Consider the following 1,603-nt stretch of genomic DNA (forward strand, 5'->3'; position numbering starts at 1 on the left):
TCGGGAGCCACCACCTCATTTTGCCGGCAATCTCGATATTGTCTTTATCAATTATTCGTTTTTATTAAATGATTTTTTTGATTGTTTTATTTTTAAATAAACAAAAATAAACAAATAAGTAATAACTAAATTATTTCATTTGCTTTGATGAACTATAGTATTTGATGAGAAACAATAATAACCAATATATGTGACACTTAATGGTATTGTAATACTACTAAGACTGCTGCATCCATTGAAACAACCATCCCCAATTGATATCACACTTGATGGTATGTTAATACTGCTTAGACTGCTACAACCATAAAAACAATCATCATCGATAGATCTTACACTAGATGGTATTATAATACTGCTTAAACTACTGCATCCACTAAAACAATATTCACCAATCGATGTCACACTTGATGGAATGTTATTACCAAATTTCTCTCTATCATTTTGAGTGTAAGTAACATTTTTAAACTCGATGTTTCGACTTTTGTTTCTGTCAACAGTTTCAAAATCAACAATGAACCACACAATCATATAAAAGAACTCTTTTTTAAAAATAGTATTATTTTCATTTTCTTTTGTGTTGATAGAAAATACATTGCCAAATGTCTCATCTTTTTTATTCCACAAGTGAAGTGTCTCAATGTTTGGGAAGTATCTAAGTGTTTTGGAATTTGACGGAATCGGGTTGAAATGGAACTTTTCCATATTGCCACTAAACTTTTTGCATACCAACTCCAAGTTAATGAAGTCGTTGGTAGTCTTGAAATACTTCGAGACTATCATTATGTGATAACCAGAAAGTCCACGCATTCTGAAATTCCCAATTTTTGGTTTTTTAAATATTTCCAAATTTTTTATGTTAAACAATTTTTTAAAATAATTAAAAATTATTTTTTTTAAATTTAAAAAAAATATTTTCAAAATAATATTTTGAATTAGTAAATAAAAAATATATTAAAACACATTAATTGATGTTATTAATCATTTACAACAATTCACCACAACTGTTATAAATTGTTGTTGTATTGTAAAAAAAATAATTTGATATAACCAATGTTAAATATTAAAAATATTATTAAAATTTCAATTGATAAATTATTGTAATACAATTAAAACAAGGCCAAATCGTTTTATAACAAAGACCCGTGAAATAAATGCACGAGTATAAGTGAATTTGTATGTTAAATATTAACTTTGTTAAAATAAACAAAAATTATTTTTTTGATAACAAAAATATAAATAATATCAACAATTACTTATGAAAATGGTTGATTAGCATAAAAATATTTTATTTAGACAATTTGAAACAATACAATAACAAATTGATTTTATTAACAATAATTTTATTGTTAAACATAATTAACTTTTGATTAAATATTGTGTAAAAAATGTAATTCATACAAATTCTTTAAGCAAAAAATATGTAAAATAATCAATATAAATCATAACTCAAAACTTACCATAATGAATAAACACTTGAACACCTGCTAATAAGCATAACTACTTGAACACCTGCTTATGAGTGTAACCATTTTGTCAGTATACTCTTTTGTTGTTCAATATGAATATTTTAAATTTTATTTTTTATTTTTTCTTAAAATTATAG

The 1,603-nt window shown here is 24.1% G+C and overlaps 1 protein-coding gene across 1 annotated transcript; it reads right to left on the minus strand.

The window, feature by feature from the left end:
• Positions 1-135: 135 nt before the first annotated feature.
• EIN_347270 (hypothetical protein) lies at positions 136-807 on the minus strand (the record flags this gene model as incomplete). Its single annotated transcript, XM_004254758.1, has 1 exon — positions 136-807. The coding sequence occupies one exon, from the start codon at positions 805-807 to the stop codon at positions 136-138; it is 672 nt and encodes a 223-aa protein (XP_004254806.1).
• Between the last annotated feature and the right edge of the window lie 796 nt (positions 808-1,603).

This window comes from Entamoeba invadens (assembly GCF_000330505.1).
Source record: "Entamoeba invadens IP1 unplaced genomic scaffold scaff_1105074725113, whole genome shotgun sequence".
Classification (NCBI taxonomy): Eukaryota; Evosea; order Mastigamoebida; family Endamoebidae; genus Entamoeba; species Entamoeba invadens.